The sequence below is a fragment of the Callithrix jacchus genome, chromosome 12 (genome assembly GCF_049354715.1).
Source record: "Callithrix jacchus isolate 240 chromosome 12, calJac240_pri, whole genome shotgun sequence".
Lineage (NCBI taxonomy): Eukaryota > Metazoa > Chordata > Mammalia > Primates > Cebidae > Callithrix > Callithrix jacchus.
In genome coordinates this window covers 38054152-38076279 of record NC_133513.1, presented here as the reverse complement: position 1 = coordinate 38076279, position 22128 = coordinate 38054152, and the positions used below count along the sequence as shown (strand labels likewise).

General features: G+C 36.1%; 1 protein-coding gene across 1 annotated transcript in view; it reads right to left on the bottom strand.

The window, feature by feature from the left end:
* Positions 1 to 22128, bottom strand: part of LOC103791130 (serine-rich coiled-coil domain-containing protein 2) — a 60373-nt gene that overhangs the window by 25618 nt on the left and 12627 nt on the right. The window contains 10 exon segments of the mRNA XM_078345293.1: positions 1077 to 1111; positions 2704 to 2751; positions 3122 to 3181; positions 3578 to 3637; positions 4021 to 4080; positions 12155 to 12228; positions 12231 to 12350; positions 13560 to 13650; positions 13652 to 13736; positions 13738 to 15011. Of these exon segments, the coding sequence (XP_078201419.1) occupies positions 1100 to 1111; positions 2704 to 2751; positions 3122 to 3181; positions 3578 to 3637; positions 4021 to 4080; positions 12155 to 12228; positions 12231 to 12350; positions 13560 to 13650; positions 13652 to 13736; positions 13738 to 14972 (1845 nt within the window). The 5' untranslated portion in view covers positions 14973 to 15011 and the 3' untranslated portion in view covers positions 1077 to 1099.

Below are 22128 nucleotides of genomic sequence, written 5' to 3'. Positions count from 1 at the left end.
GAACGTGTGCTTAAGTACAACTAGAGAGGATAACAGGACAGAAGGAAACACAGAATCTAGAACTCACGTGATCCTACACAAGGAGGCAGTTATGTGAGATTCCCAAAAGACTTTAAAGAGATAGCACAGATAGACTAAGACATCAAGTATATCTAGGTAAAGCCACTCTATACTAAACTAGAATGACAAAAGGCCAAAAAAAGGCTGCCCACCACCCGCCAAAAACAAAGAGGAACAGATATGTTTTAGCAGATGGAAAATATCTTTGAAAGGCATGTGATAAATGCTACAACACTTGAGTGTGTAAGGGGGGGAATCAGCTGTTAAAAAACAGGCAAATGAATATAGTCAGGAAATCAGCTTCATGCTAAAAAATAATGGATGTAAAATGTAAATTACATGTAAAATATAATTTAACAATAATTATTATTTTTCAATAAAGTCACAGACCATCCAGAGGCTACGTATTGCATTTGGCTGGATAAACCAGCATAGGCCAGGAAAAAAAGATGATCCAGAGAAAGTGCAGAAGTGCTCAGGTTTCAGAACTGTTTCAGAGAAAGGATGAAGAAATATGTAATAAAGAGACACAGTGAAAACAACATATAACTCAGCAGTGAATATTTGGATAGTCATAATCATGTCAATATTACTGATTGAATTAAAAAGTGTGCTACAATTGAAAGAAACAGAGGGAGAAAAATAAGGTCATGGTTAGCAAGAGAGATAAGCTTTCACCTGCTGTGACAGAGGGTCAATAGACCATACTGACAATTAACTTAGCTCTTCTATTTTTGTTGTTTCATTAAAAATAAGACTAAATATTTAAAGCAGGTCTTTATACCACAACCAACTATTGAAATTTAACTTAAGTGTCAGAAATCCTTAAAAGGTGGGCACACTAAGCTGAAGACTTTTTGAAATAAATTTAATAAAAAAGTAGAAGAGATTCAGAAAATCCATGAAACGAGGTCCACTCTACCACCACTGGGTCCCCATTAGAATAAAAAGTAATCAAGAGAGACATACTTTTGTATCAAACTATCAATTCCTCAACTTTTTGACTGTTTACTTACATGGTTTCTACGGCTGTTTTCTCCTATTTCTTGTGCTAAGAATAAAAGAAAAAAGGTCACTTCTGACACAAATAATATAAAATAAAAGTAGTTGTTAACATCTTACTGACTACTCCTATGTACAATCAGAGAAAATTCCATTTAAAAAAATTAATTTCAACAATTTATAATTTAAATTCTCTGGAATGAAAAATCTCATAAAGTAAAATATAAAAACTCAGTTTTATTTTTTGACCTAGGTTACTTTCTGTTTTGTTAAATACGAGTGAAATAATGCTCATGTAAAAAAAGGCACAAAAATTAGGCCAGATAAAAAATTTAGCTAACTAAAAAATTTAATTGTTGCATATATGAGCCATGATCCCTTAGTATTCTCCCATGCTGGATTTACATATAGCTTAATTACCAGAATCTAAGAGCTAACAGCTCTAAGAACTACTTGCTGGCCAGGCACCTATCTCTAGATGCATCAGAATCCTGGTAAGCCTCTCCAACCACAGTTAGTGGTCATCTACTAATATGTCGCTACAAAAAAAAACAAACAAAAATGGGGTTTTTACACAACTGAAAAGTAACCAATCTTAAATTTAATCTTTTGTTTGTTCTTTTTTTTTTCTTGATATGGAGGAGTCTACCTCCGTCACCCAGGCTGGAGTACAGTGGTGTGACCTTGGCTTACTGCAACCTCCACCTTCAGGGTTCAAATGATTCTCCTGCCTCAGCCTCTGAGTAACTGGGATTAGAGGTGCACCATACCATGCCCAGCTAGTTTTTGTTTTAGTAGAAACGGGGTTTCAGCATTTTGGTCAGGCTGGTCTTGAACTCCTGATGTCATGATTCACCCACCTCCACCTCCCAAAGTGCTGGGATTACAGGCATGAGCCACCACACCCAGCCAAATTTAAATATTAAAATAAGTAGACAAATTTGGATGTGGTGTTCTGCAGCAAAAAAAAAAAAAAAAAAAAAAAAGGCGAAATAATAAAAGCTTCAGGAGGGATTTGGGCCATGCTTTGTTTCTTTGTTTCTTACACTGCCTCCACCTTTAATGCCGGAAGGGCCTTGTAGGCAAACATTCCTATCACTGAAGTGTGAGGGACATGGAATAGCTTTTTTTTCTGCTTTCATGCTTTCCAGGTGTGATAAGCCCATGTCTCTGGAAGGAAGTGGGAAATACACCTCTGATATGGATATGTCTCTCTCTCCAAATCTCATGTTAAAATGGGACCCTTAATGCTGAGGACAAGGCCTAGTGAGAAGTGTTTCGATAACAGTGGAGCATTCCTTATAAATGTCTTGGTGCCATTCCCATGGGAAGAAGCAAATTCTCATTTTGGTATTAAACCAATATGAGTTTTTCTTTTTATTTGAACAAAAGTGTTTTATTGAGAGAGAGAGAGAGAGAGAGAGAGAGAGAGAGAGAGAGAGAGAGAGAGAGAAACAGAGAAGAAAGCTTCCACAAGAGAGAGTGTGTGGAAGTGGGACCCCAGAGGGAAAATCCAGGAGGGGAAGGAGACCTCCGACTATGTCGAATAATATGAGTTTTTCTAAATAGTTTTTATAATCCATCTGATCAAACAAGATTTTTCACTTTTTCTTGGCAGAAAAAACAATGTTGTCTCACTACCTGTTTGGGATTTCCTTGTTTCAGAAGGGTTGGACTCCAAAGCCCTATCTATACAGAGAAAAAAGAAAAAATACATAATCACTTATAACAATTTATTAACTCATTTATTCAAAAAGAAAGCCATTTCTACCCCTACTTTTATTCCATTGGGAAATGGACAAAGAATTAAACATAAAGATAAATCTAAGACTCCTCCACTACATGATAAAAGGATGGAAAAATGTATAAACAAAAAGTGAACATGTTTTCACTAACATGATAAGCAAAGTACATCACATGTTAACATAACACAAGTGAATACGTGAAAATTTTAAAAATATCAACCAATATGAGTTCTGCTAAACTCTTTCTATTATACACCTCATCAAACAAGAGTTTTCACTGTTTTTCTTGGTGGAAAAAAACACTGTTGGCTCACCAACTGCTTCAGATTTCTTTGTTTCTGGATGATCAGAAGGGTCAAACTCCAAAGCCCCATCTATACAGAGAGAAAAGAAAAAATATGTAATCATTTATAACAATGGATCAACTCATTTATTGGACATGGAAGCCATCTCACTACTTCTACTTTTATTCTTATCCATTGGGAAAAGGGATAAAGAATTAAACATAAAGATAAATCTAAAACTCCTCCATTACATGACAAATTGTGTTGATAAAAAGTTGGGAAAATGTATAAACAAAAAGTGGACATATTTTCACTAACATAAAAACGAAAAAAAAGTATATCTCATGTTAAAATAGCACAAGTGAGTATGTCAAAATTTTAAAAATTTACACCAATATGAGTTCTGCTAAACACTTTCTATTATACACCTCATCAAACAAGAGTTTTCACTCTTCTTCTTGGTAGAAAAAAACAATGTTGTCTCACCATCTGCTGGATATTTCTTTGATTCTGGATGATCAGAAGGGTTGGATTCCAAAGCCCTATCTATACAGAGAGAAAAGAAAAATATGTAATGACTTATAACAATTTATCAACTCATTTATTCAACAAGGAAGCCATCTCACTACCTCTACTTTTATTCTTATCCATTGGGAAAAGGGACAAAGAATTAAACATAAAGATAAATCTAAGATTCCTCCACTACATGACAAATTGTGTTGATAAGATGGGAAATTGTAAACAAAAAGTTGAAATTTTCACTAACATAACAAGTAAAGTATATCACATGTTAAAATAACTCAAGTGAATAAGTGAAAATTTTAAAAATTTAAACCAATATGAGTTCTGCTAAACACTTTCTATTATACACCTCATCAAACAAGAGTTTTTACTCTTTCTCCTGGTGGAAAAAAACAATGTTGTCTCACCAACTGCTTGAGATTTCTTTGCTTCTCGATGATCAGAAGGATTGGATTCCAAAGCCCTACCTATACAGAGAGAAAAGAAAAAAGATGTGATCATTATAACAATTTATCAATTCATTTATTCTACAAGGAGGCCATTTTAATACCCCTACTTTTATTCTTATCCATTGAAATGAATGTATAGAAATAAGACGAGGGCAGATAAGGTGGCACATGCCTGTATTCCCAGATACTCAGGAGGATGAGAAAAGAAAATCCCTCAAACCCAAGTCTGGAATTTAGGCCAGAGTAACATAGTGAGACTCTTTTTTATTTAAAAAATAGAAAGAAGTAAATGTTCCCTTTGAGTTGTGTAAAATCAACTTTGCATAAAATAAATCAAGATGGCAATACATTTTAAAAGCAAGGCCTATTTTATAGACAAAGTATAAGATGTATTCTGGAGTTTAAAAATTTTTTAAAAAGTAAATTCAGCATATTTGTCACTTCCATGACATTCTGAAGACAAAAAATATTAGCTCTGTTGAGCAGCTGTCTTCCATAGTCATGTGAGATCTCTGTCTTCATTTCTTCATTAGGAATAAAGAGGGAGAACATATACAAGTCTTTTTTGTATTGGAAGGGGCCAAAAGAGACATACATAAACTGTATTGTAATCCTAAAGAATAGCAATAAAGAGCCTTTTTTGTTCACTAATCCAACACCACCCATCTATGAACTGTTGTGTAAAATCACTCACAGGCTTTCCTTACACCAGCAACCAGAGTATAAGTTTACACAAGTACTTACACATTTTGTGTATAAAGGTATAATCAATTCACATATTTGTTTATACAAAATTCTTAAACATCTTGAAAAGTGAGTATAGTACTCCAAATTACAATGTCACATTCATCATGAATGTTAATTATTCTACCTCTGGAAAAAACTAAGAGCCAAACCAATGTTGGTTTTTTTGTTTTGTTGCGTTTTTTTTTTTTTTTTAAGTTCTGAGATACATGTGCAGAATGTGTAGCTTTGTTACATACGTATACATGTGCCCTGGTGGTTTGCTGCATCTATAAATGCATCATTGAGGTTTTAAAACCCACATGCATTAGGTATTTGTCCAATGTTCGCCATCCCCTTACACCCCACCCAACAATGAACCCCCCAGTGTGTGATGTTCTCCTCCCTGTGTCCATGTGTTCTCATTATTCAACTACCACTTACGAGAGAGAATATGTGAAGTTTAGTTTTTGTTCCTGTGTTAGTTTGCTGAGAAAGATGGCTTCCAGCTTCTTATGCTTTACTTTCTTTTTTTTTTTAATTTTTTTATTTTTTTAAAGGCTAGTCAAGTGAAGCAGTGGGAGTGGAGAAGGAACAAAAAAATCTGTAACTGGTTGTGCTTTACTTTCTTATCTTTGAACAAGATTCTATTGTCAGGTGGAGGAAGGAGAAAGGGGGAGCCATGGCAGCAAACACTCTTCCACAGTTTTAAACTTCAATCTTTATGTTACATGTTAAAAGTCTACATTGACGTTTCATGTCTTTTGAAAGTTTTGACCACGAACCATCCCTACCTCTCTTCTAGAACAAGAAGGTAAATAAAGTCTGTTAAATCACCAGAATAAATCTAGAGACACATTTTGTGTTAAAGTAAGAATTTTAAAGTCATCAGAGCCTCATAGGTAAACTCCTTTGGAGGAAAACAAAAACCCATTTTTCTGCAGCCCTGGCCATGACATTTCATACCTTTCACAATTATTTAAGCACCCCTCCCATTTTCTTTCCTTTTGCATTCAAATTACAGTTAGAAAAAAAAATAATCACCTATCAAGGTAACTTAAAGCAACCCATTAAGAATATCCTATCATCTCTCCCATGGCAAACTTCATTCTGATTTCAAAGAAGAAATCGCCAAATACTTCAGTATGAATTGTCCTAGGATTTAGCTACTTTAATGAAGGAAATAATTAGGCACTTACCTGGTTCCTTCACTTAGGTACCATCTGGATAGGTACAAAAAAAAAAAAATGAGATGGCTACTGGAAAGTTGGGGTATTTGAGTTTTTATTGAAAAAAGGAAGAGATATTAAAAGAAAAAGCCTCAACAAAATCCCACAGAATAAACAGAGCTACAGACAAGCAGAGACATAAATGGTCCCAGGCCAGCCTGAGAGAATGAGATGAGGGAGCAAGAACTGGGTGTTTGGGAGGGGAGGAGAAAAGAAATTGACTGGACTCCGTGAAGAAAGACTAAGTGGTTGAAAAAGGAACACAAGGCAGAACCAGCCTTTGTTTCTGACCAGCCCTGGAAAAGCTGGCTACAGGCAAAAAGGAGCCTGGGGTAGGGAATGGCCCCCAGAGGACCTTGAAGACAAGAGCAGCCAGAGGGGTGGCCAGGGCAGATGGCACCGTCACCTCCTTACCTTCAGGCATCTCCCCATCACAGATGTCATGCACAGGAAGGCCCTCACCAGCTTCAACAGTCAACTCAGCAGGTTCTATGGCAGCAGCAGTGGGTGCTGCTGCTGTCGTGTCCTCAGCTGTTGCTTCACAGATTTTACACTCTGGAGGACACCCTGAAACCTCATCATCGTCCGACTTGGGGCACACACAGCAGCACAGTATGTTCCCCATGGGGAACCTCTACTCCTGTCTGCTGCCACCTGTGCCTCCGCTCACAGTGTTGACCAGGCACTCCTGCTGCCCTAGGCAGAGGCTATGCCGCACTTTCAGAGATGGTCTTGCTCACTGCTCACCTGCCCACCCCACAGCCCGGCCCCAGCCGGGGCTCGGGCCGAGGCCCGCACCCTGCTGCCTCCTAAGTTGACTTGTCTGGGAGGGTCAGAAACAGCTGACTAATTTAATAGGTTGGGAACCTAACGAGCGCTGAGTGATACAACTGTCTGAAGAGTACAAAAGGAGCTATTACTCCTTCTGCAGTCAAATACAGACTGAAGCCCACTGGCCCAGGTGGAAGCCCAGGCACGTGACTCACAGTGCCCTGCCCCACACCTCACAATGCCTCACCCTGGCTACCACCCCTCCCTGTTGCCCGGGCTACCCCACCCTGTGGCTTATGATGCCACTGCTCTCCTGGCCCCTCCTTCAGTGCCAGTGGAACTAAGGTTTTCATTCATCACCCACCAGCTTCCTGAGCTTTTTAGTCCTAAAAACAGGGTGGCTCATTACTGGAAGCCATTTTCCTCTAGGAGTTCTATATACAAAGTGGCAGTTAGCAGAGTGGGTCCCATTAGCAACCAGTTTAACTTTTATTTGTTGACTCAATGTAGATAAACCTGAAATATTCCTCTCCTGTCTTTCAATGAGTGGTAGTTTTTGTCTGCAACTTCACCAAAGCAATCCCTGGGGCCCTAGCTCTACTCTCACAAAGGAGTTATGACTGTGTGTTTTGAATGACACCTTAGAACCCATCCTGCCTCCACCTCCTTCTCCAGAAAATAGAAACCTAACTTGTCCCCCCAAGCTCTAAAGTGCTGAAACTTACCAACTTCCTTTTCTCCTCTGTTTCTTCCTTCCATGGCAGGGACTTTCAGATTTTCTCTCTTTTACTAACAAACTTCTAAGTATGACTTTGTTATATAAAATCAAGAGCCATTAGGTGGGTTACCAAAGTGTGAGCATGTGGAGGAGGAACTGTCAAACACATATAAAACCATCAGATCTCATGAAAACTCACTCACTATCACAAGAACAGCATATAAGAAACTGCCCCCATGATCCACTTACCTCCCACTGAGTCCCTCCCTCAACATGTGGGGATTATAAAAATTACAATGCAAGATGAGATTTGGGTGGGGACATGACCAAACCATATCAGAAAGTACAGGTAGAAGTCAAGCTTGGAAGGGAAGTGACATTATAGACTGGCATATTTAAAAAATAATAATTTTTTTAATGTAAATTTTAAAATGCCTCCTCTTCATTCAACATTGATGAAGTCCCTTCTACATGCCAGACACTGTATGTGTGAAACAGTCCCAAATTTCAGTGAGGGTAGGCAGATACACAAAGGCTTAAGAAGTTCAGTTTTCTGAGATCACACTACTGGACAGTGTAGGAATCTGAGATACAAACCCACCTCTATCTGACCCCAAATTTGATACTGCGGTGATTTCAATTTTATTCTGAAAAATTGAGTCATTGAACCATACAAAGGTGAGGAGTCTCTGTCAGATGTGTGTGTAGTGGTCTGTGTAATAAGGAAAAACTGAAGGAAGCAACAGACCAATTAAGAGACTATCTAAAGGAAGACTGATGCAAAAGGCAGTGGCAGTGACAAAAGTGAGGGAAAAAATTTTGTGATTATTGGGGAGACAGAATAGGAAGTACTTGGTTATAAGATGTGAAAGCAGAAAAGTAGAGAAAAAGCAGGGCTGCTCGGGCTCTGTTGGGGAAGACCGGTTACAGAGTTGTACCTTTCTCCTGGCAGAGAATGTAGGAAGAGAAATAGATAAGGAGGAAATGACAGTTTTTTACGCTCAGTGTCACATTAAAATGGAACTCTCTGGTCAAAGTTGAATATAAATCTCTGTAGGCTAAGTCCATTTGTGACATCCCAACGTATGTTTTTAAAAATAACACACATACTAAATCAAACCATTTAGAGTAATGGGAAATTTCCTAAAATTTACATGCTAAGTATATCACCATTTTTTCTTACTTTCATGGAGCAACTCTGAATCTATGGTTAGAGCAAATGAGGGATCTTACAAAAAATAAAACTAATATTTTAAATTTAAAATTCTATTGTCCTCAGCGAATAGAGAAAGCAACTGAAGCCATGGGCATGGAAGTGATTGCCCTGAGAGGTTGTGTATACTAAGAAGAACTAGAAAGAAAGAAGACCTGGAGAATAGGGGGATATATACAACATTAAGCAAAGCTTGCAAAAGTGAGCACTTGGAGTCAAGAGACTGGCCTTTGAATCAGGAATGGCTGCTTTGGGAGACACTAGAAAAAAGATAATGTCTGATTTCATTTCTGTAACAGCAGCACCTAGCTTTTACACTTTTATAGTAAAACACTGAAACATATATTCATGATATTAAGGTGTGAAAAAGCTTCAGAGTTTAAAAAATTGGTAATAAAGGGAAAACCTATATAATTGGACAATATCAAAATTGGTAAGTTCTATCACCAATAGACACTATTAAAAGATTTCAAAAGCAACTCTCAGTAGAAAATATAATCTACATATATAATATGTAAATACACACATGTATACAAACATCTACATATTGAAACAAAATATGATTTCTATCCAAAAATATCAAGAATTTTTACAAATCATTAAGAAAAAATACAAATAATCCAACAGAAGACATATGGCCCAATAAACACATGTCAAGGTGCTCTGCGAGAAGTGATCGAGAAATACAAGACAAAATCTCAATGCAATACCACTATACCCACTCCAGAATATCAAAAATGCAAAAAGGCAGAAAGCACCAAGTATAGAGAAGAAGGTGAAATTTCTGGAACATTCATTTACAGCCAATGAAGAGTGTAAACAGGCACAATCATTTTGAAAAACTGACAGCATCTTTATACATCAGCATAGCCTATAACCCTATAAAATGTATAGGAATCTCTCTCCTACACATTTTTCCAACAAAAATGAATAAATGTTCACCAATAAAAGCATACATCAAAATCTTCACAATAGTGCATACTCTAATAGCCAGAAACTGGAACCAACCTAAATGCCCATAAACAATAAAATAAGTTGTAGTATTTTCACATAAATGAATATGATACAACAAGAATAAAGAAACAATAACTCACAAATACATAATATTAATGAAAAGAAGCCAGACAAAAACAAGTACATGTTTATGGTTTCATTTATATAAAGTTCTTGCAGAGTAAGAGAATGACTGAAAGGAACAGGAAGGCACTGTTTCTTTAAAAAGGAAGACTTACTATAAAAACAATGTCAGCAGAAATAAATAGTGGATGGAACTAAACTGTGTCAGAAGTGACACAGTTGATGTACATTCTAGTGAAAGCTCCTTATTTTGACCTGGACTGGAAGAAGCAGTGTTGTAGAGACCAAGAAAAGTGAGAATATGCTAAAGGTCTTTAGGTTAAGTTAGAGATACTATTTTGAACTACTTTGGCAAGGGGGTGGGGAAGGACAATTTAAATAAAAATAATAAGATGGCAGAATAAAGTCCAAGTATATCAAGAAATGCAAAATTAAAACCTTAAACTCACTAGTTAAAAGAAAAAGACAAATTGAAAATCTTAACAAAATAAACTATTTGCTATAAGTAAAAGGGTTGATAGTAAAAAAAGGGAAAAACATAAATAAAACTGGTAAGGTTTATTGATATTTGGAAAAAAAGAAGTCTGAAAACAAAAAGCACAATTAGAGAAGATCACTAAATAATGATGGGAAGTCCAATTCACCAAAAAAAAAAAAAAAAAAAAAAACAAACACAAAAATTCTGAACAGGTACACATCTAACAAAATAAGCCTAAAATTTATATAACACAAAAAATTCACAGAACTTCAAAGCAAAAATGGTAACTCCAATATCACTGTAGGAGAATTCAACACACTGTTCTCAGCTTTTGCCATCAATTCTCTAACCGTTCTCAGACTTTGTCTTCTCTTTAGATCAGAAACACTGTCTTGTTCCAAAGCACAGAATGAATGTTTTTGTTGTTTCCCATACCATATACATAAACCTACTGAACAAGGAGGAAACTCATGGATCTGAAGGACTAAAGGTCAATCCAGATGCATTCTGAACTCTTTTAGAGATAGCTATTTTGTGATTAAATAATAAACTCAAGATTGTTAGCCTCTAAAAGCTGTCAGGTACTAAGTGGTACACTGCTGCCATCTGCTGGACACTGTTCATTTGCACGTCAATTATGTTTGCCTTAAAAGTCCTAGTAAGACGAAGGTCTTAAACTGTCACCTTTTCTGAGCCTCCTTTATCTACTGAGATGAAGATACTCTCTCTAGATTAAATGGTTGTATACAAGGTGTTGATAGAGGTTAAAGAAACGTTTGTGCTATTTAAGCCTCTGGTAACAATTACTTTTTTAAATAAAGGGATTATAGGAGTATAGAAAATTATACTGCCTGAAATCCACTTGGAATTTAATATATCCATAAAGACTACCAATTTGCCATACAACTATTGGCAAATCATATTTCATATACTGACTAATGGCAATGAGTGACTTTAAACATACCAATTATACTTTACCTATATGGCATATTATCCACATTACTTGCTGTTTCTTAAAATATACGCATATAAATTCAAGGTAGGTCTTCTAACACTTGCCCATACCTGGTTCCCTTGCCTTTCAGGCACACAGAAAGATTACACTTCCTGTTTTTAATACTTAGGTGGAACCACATGATTAGTTCTGGTCAACAGATCCTGAATGGAAGTGCCAAGTCTTGCTTGCAGGCCAATGCAAGTAATTATATGTGTGAGACCCTCTGGCACTCTCTTCCTCTGCCATAGTGAAGAGACCTCAAAAGATGGTCAACCCCCAAATCAAAGCAGCTTAGATCACTAAAGGCAGCTGCCCTAGAGAGCTGTCCAGACCCACAACAGACTTTCTAAGAGTAAAAAACAAACTTTTACTGTGTTATCACACTGAGAGTTGGCACTTCAATGTTGCCCCAGTAGAGCACAGGACAAGGTTTCTCAACAGCAGCAGTACTGCCATTTTAGGCTAGATAAATAATTCATTGGGGTCTCTGTCCTGTGTACTGTGGGATGTTAAACAACATCCCTGCCATCTACCCAATAGAAACCAAGAAGCCCTCATCAATATGACAATCAAAACCACCTCGTCATTGATCTCCTCCCCACTATCTTTGAGAACCACTGGCACAGATTAACCTACTAATATAGTATGTACATATTTATGTATAAATGAATATATATGTAAACATGTCGAGTATATTTAAGTCAAATGTCTCACATTCTCATGCTTTATTTCCTACTAGGGTCAGATATTTTATAGGCTCTTAAGAAATACGAATTCTCATTTCTCAAAGTAGTAAACTCATAAATTAAAAAAAATCAATTATAGCACAAGTCTCTCTATAATAGGGTATACAAAACATCCCAAGAGTATATAAATCCATATATACTATGCTGTTCATTTCAGAGGACTCATAGCTCGCAACCGGATGGACATTTCCAATGGATTCCAAGCCTCCTTCATCCACATGTATGTTCCATCAGAGTTAGTAGACAGAGAGAGTACAAATGAAGAACAAGCTCTGTAGTCTGTATCCAGTGAAACCAAATTATTCCCAGAAGTATATTTTGTACATTCACTCCTGTCTTCATTTCATTTAAAGAGAAAAAAAGATTATTGATTCACAAAAATATAATTGTTTCTCATGTCCTAAAAATCTAAGTGCGAATCATTTGATACAGCAGAAAAGCTGGCTGAAAAAAAGCACTAATAACTGTAGCATTTTCTATATCCTAAGCAATGAAAACATAAAGAGGCAAAATCTTAAAAATAACCTACTGAAATATTTTCTAATAGACAAAAAGAAAATGTACTTAGTCATCTTTCACTTCTGTAATATTTCAAAAAATGTAAATAAAGCCTCATATTCCTATGTTTCCCAAGATATTTATTTTTAAACATTAACCAGGAAACTCCTTTTCCTCTGTGTACACTATTTAACTTCATAAATAATGTAGGGTACTCATAACTGCCTCCCTATAAAGAAATAAAGTTGTTCTGGCAGTCACTTTTAGAAAACATACAGACAATCAAGGGTTTGTACATGCATCTCTATGCACTGATCTGATTATACCAGGGGACAAACTGAACAAACTGAAGGGATTGGACATACCACATGTCTATATCCAATCCCTTCAGTTTGTTCTATTTTCAAGCATATGGGCATACAAACACCAAATACATTTTCTCCAGCATTTAGTAACAGGATAATCAAACATAAGAGGAAATGTTTACCAGGTATTGTTTCACTTTCTTCAGTTTAAAAAATAAATAAAGCTCCCTCTGGATGTGTATCTACAAAAATTGCTAAACAAGAAAAATTTTTTGATTAAAAATATCAATCAGATTAGACATAACCTATATTATCTCATTTACCTTGTGGTACAGCTTTACTTGTAACAAATAGCAATGATATGCTACCCTAAGAGAAGAGATGGTTTGATGACTGTCATACCACTGGATGAGGTAAGTAGGGGAAAAGTCATTTAGAAGTACTGTGAATACTAAGCAGGAATAAGCCTGTGTATAACAGTCAAAGAACAACAAAGATTAGGAGTGGTTTTATTAACATTGTTTTAGATATGGTGAAAAATGGGGCAAAAGTCACAAGGATATGGTGAAAAATGGAGCAAAAGTCACAAGGAAAATGAATGTTACCCCACTCCAATTTTGTCTAGATCCATCCCTCTGTATAACTTATAGGACCTTGAAATCTATCTGAAGATAATCCTAAATGTAAGTTCAGTTATATTATCTAAAAGAAAGCAAAGAGACTTAAGGTTCGTAATATTTACCAGAGACACTTATGTCTATCCATTCATCAGTTTTACTGAGGGCTTTTTCATTTTCCTTGGGGGAATCAAATATATCCTGTGGTGGCACATTTTTCATGTTTCTCTTCTTTGAGAGACATTTCCTCTGAAGTTATTCTAGTTCTGTTAGAGTCTTCTATATCTATAAAATAATCACTAGTCTTCACTTAAATCATTCTTGTCAGAAGATGACAAGGAAGACAAGGAAATGTCATCCACATCATCACTCAGGTATCTCATTTTAACGTGTTTCATGCTCTGGTTGTTTTTCGTTCTGTAACTTTCATTTTCAGTCAGTTCTTGGTCCTTATTAGTAGCGCTGTTCTCAGCCAAAACTATAGCATCTTCCTCTACGTATGTGTCAGCAGGTGAATTTTGATTTCCATCAACTGTGATAGTCCCAGAGAATGGAGATTGGCTAGATTTCAGTAGAGAGAGATAAACCATTCTATAGCCTAAAGTAGAAGTTACACCTGAACCATTTGGTAAAGCCAACTTCTTTCCACCAGCAGCATAAGGCCTATTAAACCCATACCCCAAATGTTCACTCCCATTGAGTACTTCTGACTGCCGGGAATTTCTTGTTAGCATACTTGACTGTAGAGGCACTCTAATGGATAGCTGTTGGTTTTGATAAGGCTTTGTAAGATCCACAGCTCTATTAAAGGAATGTGATCTGGTTATAGATGAAGGTGGAAGGAATGAATTCTGAATGGAATGTGAAAAATTTTGTGACCTTACCATTTTTTCACAATTAATAGGTTTACTACTGTCTGGGGACCGAGCTAAGCTTTCACCAGAACTGCTTCCGGTGGCACAGGAGTTTGCTATAGGCCTTTGCATGCTACTAGCCGACCGGTTTCCATAAAATCCATTCAACTGTGATTTTGGAGTATTGACCGAAGAATATGAAGTCCTTCCTAGTAATGTGCCTTTGATAAATTTACCCAAATTAGATGGTCCAGAAAAAGACTTTTGGTTTAACTCCTCTGTAGATGACACTAACATAGTGGATGGCTTTGCTAACTTTGATGTGAATAACAAAGCACTTTTCAAACCTCCCTTTACCCCATTTTTATCAAACATTCTGTGAGTAGTAACATGTTTTTCAGGATCAATTATTTTATCATGTGAATTTTGAGTATTGTTAGGCTCTTCGGCACCTTGTGCACAAAGTTGGTATTTATTTGCTTTTCTCCAATTAAATGAATGAGATGATGAACAATCAGAGCCATTATTTTTTATGTAACTTTTGATGTTATTATTCTTGGAAGTTCCTAATAAATTAACAAGTGTCCCATTTGGCATTGGCTGCAATGTACTTCCTATGGATTTTGTTCCATACTTTGGCAACTTGGAACCCAAAAATGTCTTGATTTGTGTTTTTTCTTCCATGAGCTATAAGGTGCATTTGTTCTTAAAATTTCTCAGAATCTGTGAAGAGAAAAAAGAAGTACATCAAACATTCCTAAATAAGGATAATTACTTAAATTATTATACAATATGATACTTATACTTTTATATGCAGAAAAGCTCAAAAGCTACTCATGATTTCTATAGAGTTCCTAGCAATAATGAATGCACTAATTAATAACTTTATGTTGGAAGAAAATAAAGAACTTTTTTTAACTTTTACAAATGTATGCTATGAATGATGACCGCAAAATCCAGAAATAATAAAATTAAACTACCAAATTTGACTATGTAAAAAATAATACTTTCAGAGTACTTCTTCCAATTTCCAATCCAAGTAATTTTTTCAATTTGGGTAATAGTCTGTCCTTTAAAAATAAGAACATATGGAAAGCCATAGCCAGCACACTCAGGCAAGAAAATGAAATAAAGGGCATTCAGATTGGAAAAGAGGAAGTCAAACTATCTCTGTTTGCCAATGATATGATTACATATCTAGAAAATCCTACAGACTCCTTCAAAAGATTCCTAGATTTCATAAATACATTTAGTGAAGTCACAGGTTGCAAAATCAAAGTACACAAATCGGTAGCACACCAACAATGACTAAAAATCAAGAACTCAATCCCTTTGACCACAGCTGGAAAAAAACAAAACAAAACAAAACAAAAAAAAACCTAGGAATACACTTAACCAAGGAAGTAAAAGATCTCTACAAGGAGAAGTGCAAAACACTTCTGAAAGAAATCACAGACCATGCAAACGAACGGAAATACATCCCACACTCATGCATTAGTGGAATCAATATCATGAAAATGACCATGCTGCCAAAAGCAGCCTACAGATTCAATGCAATTCATATCAAAATACCAATATCATTCTTCACAGAATTAGACAAAACAATCCTAAAATTCACATGGAGCCAAAAAACAATACAAACAGCCAAAGCAATCTTAAACAAAAAAAACAAATCTGGAGCTATCACATTACTCGACTTCAAATTATACTACAAGGCTACTATAGTAACCAAAACAGCATGGTACTGGTATAAAAGTACATACATAGAGCAAAGAAACAGAATAGAGAACCCAGAAATAAAACCAAATATAACCAACTGAACTTTGACAAACCAGACATAACAAAAATTGGGAAAAGAACACCTTATTCAATAAATGGTGCCAGGAAAACTGGATAGTCACATGTAGAAGAATGAAATTGAATCTCTATCCCTTGCCATATACAAGATGAATTTAAGACTTAAATCTAAGGCATGAAACCATAAAAATGCTACAAAAAAACCTAGGGAAAACTCTTCTAAATATTAGTCTAGAAAGAGAATTTATGACTAAGACACCAAAAGAAAATGCAACAACAACAAAAAAAGGGACCTAATTAAACTAAAAAGCTTCTGCTCAGCAAAAAATAATCAGAGTAAACAGACAACCCCCAGAATGGAAGAAAATATTTGCAAACTATGCATCTGACAAAAGACTGATATCCAGAATCTATAAGAAACTTCAACTAATCTGCAAGGAAAAAATAAAATCATCCCATTAAAAAGTGAGCAAATTACATCAATAAACATTTCTCAAAAGAAGGTATACAATGGCCAAGAAACATGAAAAAAATGCTCAACATCACTAATCATTAAGGACATGCAAATTAAAACCACAATGAGATATCACCTTATCCCAGCCAGAACGGCTATTACTAAAAAGTCCAAAAACAATAGATATTGGCATAGATGTGATGAAAAGGGAACATTTATATACTGCTGGTAGAAATATAAATCAGTAACACCTCTATGGGAAAAAGTATAGAGATTTCGAAAGAACTAAATCTACCATTTGATCCAGCAATCTCACTACTGGGTATCTACCCAAAGGAAAATTGTATTTAAAAAAACACCTGCATTATGTATGCTTATTGCAGCAAAATTCAAAATTGCCAGATGTAGAACCAACCTAATAACCCATCAACTGATAGATAAGTGAATTAAGAAAATGTGGTGTGTGTATATATATATATATATATATATATATGTGTATATATATATATACACCAAGGAATATTACTCAGCCATAAAAAAGAATGAAATAATGTCTTTTGAAGCAACATAGATGGAGATGGAGGCCATTATTCTAAAGTAAAGTAATTCAGAAATGGAAAACCAAATACCACATGCTCTTACTTATAGTTGGGAGCTAAGCTATGTTATGCAAAGGCATACAGAGAGGTATAATGGACATTGGAGACTCAGAAGGGGGGATGGTGGGAGGGAGATGAGAGATTTTTAAAAAACTACATAATGTAGTAAGGTATAATGTACACTATTTGGGTGGCAGGTGCACTGAAATCTAACCTCACCAGTATAAAATTCATTCATGCGACCAAAAATCACCTGTTTCCTTAAAGTCTGTGAAATAAAAGTTAAAGACCATATATTTTTTTAAATGTATATAATCTTATAAAAGCTAGAAGACACTTGAAAACACTAATTACTAAAGCCATGGGAAGTATATAGGTAAATAATGTAACAGTACCAAAAAAATTCTTTTGGCATTAAGGGTTCAGTAATAAGCTGTCAATTTAGGCAACTATCTCAAAAGAATTTCCATCTAGTAACATAAATACACACTATAGTAAGTGCCAGCTTGAGAATTATAAAAATTAAATAAAGTTGATTTGTCCACTAATCTCAATCTTACACAATTTATTTTATTTTTTGAGACAAGGTCTTGCTCTGTCACCCAGGTTGGAGTGCAGTGGTATGATCACGGCTCACTGCAGCCTCCACATCCCTGGCTCAAGTGATCTTCCCAGCTTAACCTCCCAGGTAACTGGGACTAAGGGCACACAGTATCACATCCAGCTAATATTTAAAACTTTTTTTTGTAGAGAAAGAGTTTAACTATATTATCTAGGCTTGTCTTGCACGCCTAACCTCAAGCGATCGTCCTGCCTTGGCCTCCCAAAGTGCTGGGATTAGAGGCGTGAGCCACCGTGCACAACTTGTATTTATTTTAAATATAACACAAAACTACAAAAACAAAAAGGTTCAATGCACACAAAAGAGCATAAACTAGAAACCACTAGTGCTGTCTATTTCAGTAACTTTTTAATAAATTATGACATATCATGTGATAAGATTATAAAGATGAGCTACAAATATAAAATGTTTGTCCTAATATTAATAAAAATATATGGTCACCATATGCTCACTGTAATTATGTAAGAATTCTGTAAAAACACGAGGGAAAAATGGAAATTTAAAGATGCCCTAGGGTCACTGATGTTTTTAATGTAGTGTATAATATTGTCTTTAATTTTGTTTTGTTTTTTTTTAAGAGGCATGGTCTTGCTCTTTCACCCAGCTAGAATGAAGTGGTGCAATCACAGATCACTGCAGTCTCAAACTGCTGGGCACAAGTGATCTTCCTACCACAGCCTTCTGAGTAGCTAGGACTGACTACAGACACATGCCACCATGGCCAGCTAATTTATTTTTACTTTTTATAGAGGTGGGGCCTGCTATATTGTCCAGGCTGGTCTCAGATTCCTGGGTTCAAGTAATCCTCCCACTTTGGCTTCTCAAAGCGTTGGGATTGCAGGCACAAGCCACTGCACTGAGCTAAATTAAAAAAACTTTTTTTTTGTTGCTGTTGTTTAGATGGAGTCTCACTCTGTCGCCTAGGCAGAAGTGCAGTCGCATGACCTCAGCTAACTGCAACTTCCGTCTAGTGGGTTCAAGTGATTCTCCTGTCTCAGCCTCCTCAGTAGCTGGGATTACAGGTGACCACCACGCACCCTGCTAATTTTTAATATTTTTTAGTAAAGACAGGGTTTCACCATGTTGGCCAGGGTGGTCTTGAACTCCTGACCTCAGGTGATCCACCCACCTCAGCTTCACAGAGTGCTGACATACAGGCATAAGCTACCATACCTGGCCAATTTTTTTTTTCTATTTCACTTCTTAAAACATTTTCTTTTTTATTGCATTTTAGGTTTTGGGGTGCATGTCAAAAACAGTTGCATACATAACACACGGCAGTGTGGTTTGCTGCCTTCCTCCCCATCACCTATATCTGGCATTACTCCCCATGTTATCCCTCCCCAACTCCCCACCCACCGCTGTCCCTCCCCTATTTCCTCCCCAACTGACCCCAGTGTGTGATGCTCCCCTCCCTGCATCCATGTGTTCTCACTGTCCAACATCCACCTATGAGTAAGAACATGTGTTTGATTTTCTGTTCGTGTCAGTTTGCTGAGAAAGATGGTTTCCACGTTCATCCATGTCCCTACAAAGGACACAAACTCATCGTTTTTTTATGGCTGCATAGTATTCCATGGTGTATATGTGCCACATTTTCCATGTCCAGTCTATCATCAATGGGCATTTGGATTGGTTCCAAGTCTTTGCTATTGTAAACAGTGCCGCAATGAACATTCCTGTGCATGTGTCCTTATAATAGAACGATATATAATCCTTTGGATATATATCCACTGATGGAATTGTTGGGTCAAATGGAATTTCTATTTCTAGGTCCTTGAGGAATCGTCAGACTGTCTTCCACAAAAACTGAACTAATTTACACTCCCACCAACAGTGTAAAAGTGTTCCTATTTCTCCACATCCTCTCTAGCATCTGTTGTCTCCAGATTTTTTAATGATCGCCATTCTAACTGACATGAGATGGTATCCCAATGTAGTTTTGATTTCCATTTCTCTAAGGACCAGTGATGATGGGGATTTTTTCATATGTTTGTTGGCCTCATGTATGTCTTCTTTTGTAAGGTGTCTGCTCATATCCTTTGCTCACTTTTGAATGGGCTTGTTTTTTTTTTTTTGTAAATCTGTTTTAGTTCTTTGTAGATTCTGGATATTAGCCCTTTGTAAGATGGGTAGATTGCAAAAATTTTTTCCCATTCTGTTGGTTGCCGATTCAATATAATGACTGTTCAACCCTGGCCTAATAAGTAGAATTCCTATAATGCATAAGTGTTATTAATTATGTCAAAAGTAAATATTTAGAAAATCACACAAATGTTCAAATAAAGATAGTGGAGTGAAAAAGGACTAAAGAATGTCCTGTTACCCACTAATATGATATAAATGCATATACATATGTATATGTGATTTTTTTCCCACCAGAAACCCAACAGCTACATACAATAATACAAAAAGCTATTTAAGCTAAGAACCTATAAACTTTAAAAAGAAGTAGACAGAAAAAAATCTGTATGATACAGTATGACTGGTAGCCTGATTACTGCCTGCAAGCAGCAGTGAGAAAGTAAGGTGAACTCAAAAACTTGAAAATTTTAAGAAATACCTCATTTGGATAGGAAAATTTGATTTGTCATGCCCTAGAGAAGTTGAGGAAAACATCTTGAGCACAGAGGCTTCAAAACCTAGGCAGAGGCATCACCAGGATCTGCCAACCTCTAAGGCCGTATACTGAGTTGAGGGAAAGATCTGAAGAACATAGAAACATATTACATCCTTAGTAGTATGAACTGAGACTGGTATAGGACATTTAACACAATCGAAGGAGATGGGAAAGTGTAGGGCCACAGAAGGGCAAAACCAAAGTCTTGACCTAGGTATCCAAATTAAGCCTGAGCAAGACAAAAAGAAATGGCCATACAACATATAAACAGTTTCTTGTAACACAGAGCAACCTAATAAGAACATGCATCTAATGAAAGAAAAGCCCAAAGATGAAAAGACAAAACAAATAAATTGAAAGGTTCTGGTTAAGGAAACCATTAAGAAGAACAATGAATGGGGGGGAGGGAACAAAAAAAAAAAAAACTAAAGACTTAGAGAAAAATCTCAAAATAACAAGAGTATTGAGAAGGCCAAAATGGTGGATCACTTGAGTCCAGGAGTACAAGACCAGTCTGGACAACTTGGCAAAACCTTAACACTACAAAAAAATACAAAAATTAGCCAGGCATGGTGGCACACACCTGTTGTCCCAGCTACTCAGGAGGCTAAAGTGGGAAGACAGATTGAGCCCACGAGGTCAAGGCTGCAATGAGCCATGATCACATCACTGCAGTGTTCCAGCCTGGGTAACACAGAGAGACCCTGTATCAAAAAAAGAAAACAAAGGAAGGATGGAAGGAAGGAAGAGAGGACAGAAGGAAAAAAGGAAGGAAACAAAAAGAAAGTTAAAAAAACATATTGCAGACAAAAAAAAAATGACAAAGAAATCAAAAGAATTAGAAAAAAAATCTAGGACAAAGGCTGAACAGAAAGATAATTAGTATCCCTCAAATAGAACAATTAATTAAATGGAAGAGAAAAGGCAGAAGAATATAATGGAAAATATCCCAAAAATGAAGGTGAAAAAAATCTATACAAGGAAAGAAAAAATATACCAAATCACAGATGGAAATAGATATCCTAGTTAATAAAATACCAATAAAGAAATAATTATCCAGAAATACAAGCAGACAAAAAAAATCAACTTTAAATTTTTTTTAACTTGGAATATACAAAGGAAGTCACTAGATATCCTCCCAAAGAAATGCTGGGGATTCTAGAAATAACTTAACCCTATAGGAATCACATTAATTTTACCTTTAAAATTTATTCTAAATTCACCATTTCCATTCCAGAATTTTAGTTCTTATGCTCATCATTATTTCCAAGGATTCCTACATTTATGTCAAGATTCCAACCTTACTTCTATTTAAACTCAAGAGTCATCTTCTTAAAGCACAGATCTGGATCACATCATTCTACTGATTAAAAAACATGTGTGAGACCAGGAACAACAAAATAAAACCCAAAACCCATTGTACAGGGAGGACGCTACTCTATTTGCTTCTACCTTACCTTTGTTATGTACTTAAGCCAAGATACATTATTTGTCATTCCCCAAAATCCATCCTACACTTTCTATCTTCTATGCCTTTGCTAAAGACCACTTTGAAGATTCTATTAGCCTCAAAGTCCAAAATCACCACATACACCAATGTTTTCCATAAAAATTAATCTTACATCATTCTCTATTCTCTTCACAGCAATAATATAGCAGAGTCTGTCTTCTAATTATGTGCCTGTCTGTTTGACCCACAGGAATGTAAACCTGCTGAAAACATAAACTGAGTCCTATATACGATACTT